This window comes from Myotis davidii, unplaced genomic scaffold (genome assembly GCF_000327345.1).
Source record: "Myotis davidii unplaced genomic scaffold, ASM32734v1 scaffold534, whole genome shotgun sequence".
Classification (NCBI taxonomy): domain Eukaryota; kingdom Metazoa; phylum Chordata; class Mammalia; order Chiroptera; family Vespertilionidae; genus Myotis; species Myotis davidii.
Genome location: NW_006286678.1, coordinates 5855345 through 5858014, shown reverse-complemented (window position 1 = coordinate 5858014; position 2670 = coordinate 5855345). Strand labels below are relative to the sequence as shown.

At 42.0% G+C, this 2670-nt stretch overlaps 1 protein-coding gene across 6 annotated transcripts in view; it reads left to right on the top strand.

The window, feature by feature from the left end:
• The first annotated feature begins 6 nt into the window (after positions 1-6).
• The window catches only part of UNC13B (unc-13 homolog B (C. elegans)), a 149226-nt gene continuing 146562 nt past the window's right edge, over positions 7-2670 (top strand). For all 6 annotated transcript variants that reach the window (XM_015560546.1, XM_006758526.2, XM_006758525.2 and 3 more), the window contains exon 1: positions 7-34. In XM_015560546.1, the coding sequence (XP_015416032.1) occupies positions 13-34 (22 nt within the window). In that variant the 5' untranslated portion in view covers positions 7-12. The remainder of the gene's footprint in view (positions 35-2670) is intronic.

The window sequence follows — 2670 nt, the reverse complement described above, 5'->3', positions numbered from 1 at the left end:
CGCACCTCGGCCATGTCTCTGCTCTGCGTGCGCGGTGAGTGCACGCACCGAGGGGCTGGGGTCGGGTAGGGCGGGGGCGCTGAGCGGTCCCCACACGCCTCCAGTGGACGTCGGGTTACCATCCTTTCCAAACTTCACTTCCCGTCTGCGCCTCGGGGGACAATTATGTGAACTTATTGACAAGCATTTGGAGAGTTCTGCCCACTCCTGTCTGTCCTCACGCTCCTGCGAAGGGACTGCTACCTCTCCCTGCCAGTGGCCATGTGACAGGCCCAGATCCTATTAAGCAAACAGCGCCCGGCACGCTCCCCAATGAGAGTGGACCGAGGACGGAAGGAGACCGGGATGGCTGGTGTCTGTCCATAGTGGGCAGCCTCCCATTCTTCTTCCCTTCCTCCTCCCTACACTGTTAAACTACAGTCGGCTTCGTAGCAGGTTCTTTTCTTTTCTTTTTTTAAAAATCTTTGAATGGGTTATGGGACAGCTGTCACATCCCTTCTCCCGTCGTATTTCTGGGCTTGCACTCCTCTATTGCTTGTCGTGTCCCCTGCTCCTTCCCTGTAATCTAGGATAAGGGTTAGTGTCATGTTCGATTTGCAAAGGTGTGTTGGATTCTCCTTCCCGAGCAGTGCATAGGAAGTGATTGATTAATTGATGGATTTACTTTGCTTCTGTCACAGTAACTAAAGATGAAGGGCCTTTATTGCTTCTTCACTGAGGACACTGGCTCCATCTAAGAAGGTATTTTAAGGCAAGAGTTTTGGGGTTCATGTGAAGCAAGGTGCATGGACTAAGCTCCAAGAGGGTAGAGACTAATTTTCTCACAGGTGTTTGTATTCTCTGTGCCTGACATAGAAGCTCTAAGATGGTTTTTGAATGGATGCAAGGACTGCGGTTTTAGAGATGATCTGACCAGAAAAAGCAGGGTTTGGATTACCTGTTGAATTTGATCGTGGGAAATTGAAGATACAGTCTGTGATACCTGTGCTGAACGAGATAGGAAAAGGTGGCTTGTGAGTGGGAGAGTGGATTTATCCATAAGAGCCTTTTCCTGGCTGAATCTTTTATTGGAGAGTTAGAGTTCACGTTTCTTTGGGCTCTGTGGATTAGAAGCAGTTTGTTATCTCTCTGATAACTGTTTTGTCTCAGCTGCTGGCAAACGGAGCTGCTCTTCTCTTTTCACTTGCACTGTTTTGTTAAACCTGCATTAACCCAAAATGGATTTGGCTATTTCCGGGGATTATGAGGCACACAGAATTTTCTCCTTTCACGGTTGATTTTTCATTAATGAGAATTTTGCTTTGCTTTTAGTAAGACATTTCTCTCAGCAGCTGGGAATCTATTCTTTTAGATCCCTGCTGTTGAGTAGCAGGATTTGGGAGAGGTTGGGTTTTGCAATGTCTCTTGAACAGTTTAAAGCTCTGCCTCATCATATTACAGAGCTAGTCTTTATGAAAGAGTCTTTAGGCAGGAGCAATACTAAACCAAAAATTCCTATTTAATTGAATTTAAATCACCTCAGAGACAGAGCAGCTGTTGTTTTTATTTGTTGTAATATTGGGCAGCATTCATGCCTAGAAATTCTGCTGGTTAACATCTTAACCTTTTAATGTTCATTAGTCAAATTCCTGTCTTTTTGACCCTCGGGTATTGGAGGGAGAGTAGCAGGTCATTGTCTTTTGAATGGAGATCCTGAAGATGATTAATTACTGAAAGAAGCAGCTACTTTGATTAGAAATATTCATGTTAAGTGGCAAATTATTCATTCTGGGGACACCTACAGAAATGGATGAAAATAAATCTTTCTAAAATGACATTTTGGCAGTTAAGAATGTTGTTCATGTTCTGAAAGAAGCCTGTGTGATGATATTGTAGAACAACTCAATTTCTGTTCATCTTAGAGTAGAATTGAATTAGAAACTTTTTCATTGGAGTAAAATTTCAAACAGTCATTGATTTGATGTAGAAATTGGCAAACTGATACTGATTTTAATCACCCTGACCATCTCAACTAACAGCTCATTTTCTTTTTTTGTTAATCCTCACCTGAGGATATTTTCCCATTGATGTTTAGAGATAGTGGAAAGGAAGGGGAGAGACAGAGAGAGAGAGAGAGAAACATCAATGTGAGAGACATATTGATTGGTTGCCTCCTGCATGCAGCCCTGGCCTGGCTGAGATACATGCCCTTTGACTGGAATTGAACCCAGAACCCTTCAGCCCAGGCTGACGCTCTGTCCACTGAACCAAATTGGCTAGGGCTCAAAGTTTAGCTTTGATAACACTTTTTAAGGTAATATACTTAATTGATAAGGAAGTTTTCTTCAGCATGTTTTCATTCTAAACCAAGCATGTTAAACTCACGGCCCAGCCAATATAACAGTATGGAAGAAACATTTTAATAAAAATTTTGTAACTTAATTTTTACAATATCCTGTTATACATAATTATTAATAATGAACTACAATGTTCGCTAATGACTGATTACTATAATCGTGTTGTGTTCATTTCCCTTAAGTGCAGGCCTACCATTTCTCTCCACTAATACTAGCAGGGAAGATTTTAGTAGCCAATTGCCATGTCATTAGTCTTGAACTGACTTGTTTGGTGTGTGCAACAGGAAATATTTTGCTTTCAGAGAACAAAAAAAGTAGGTTTATTTGTGTTACA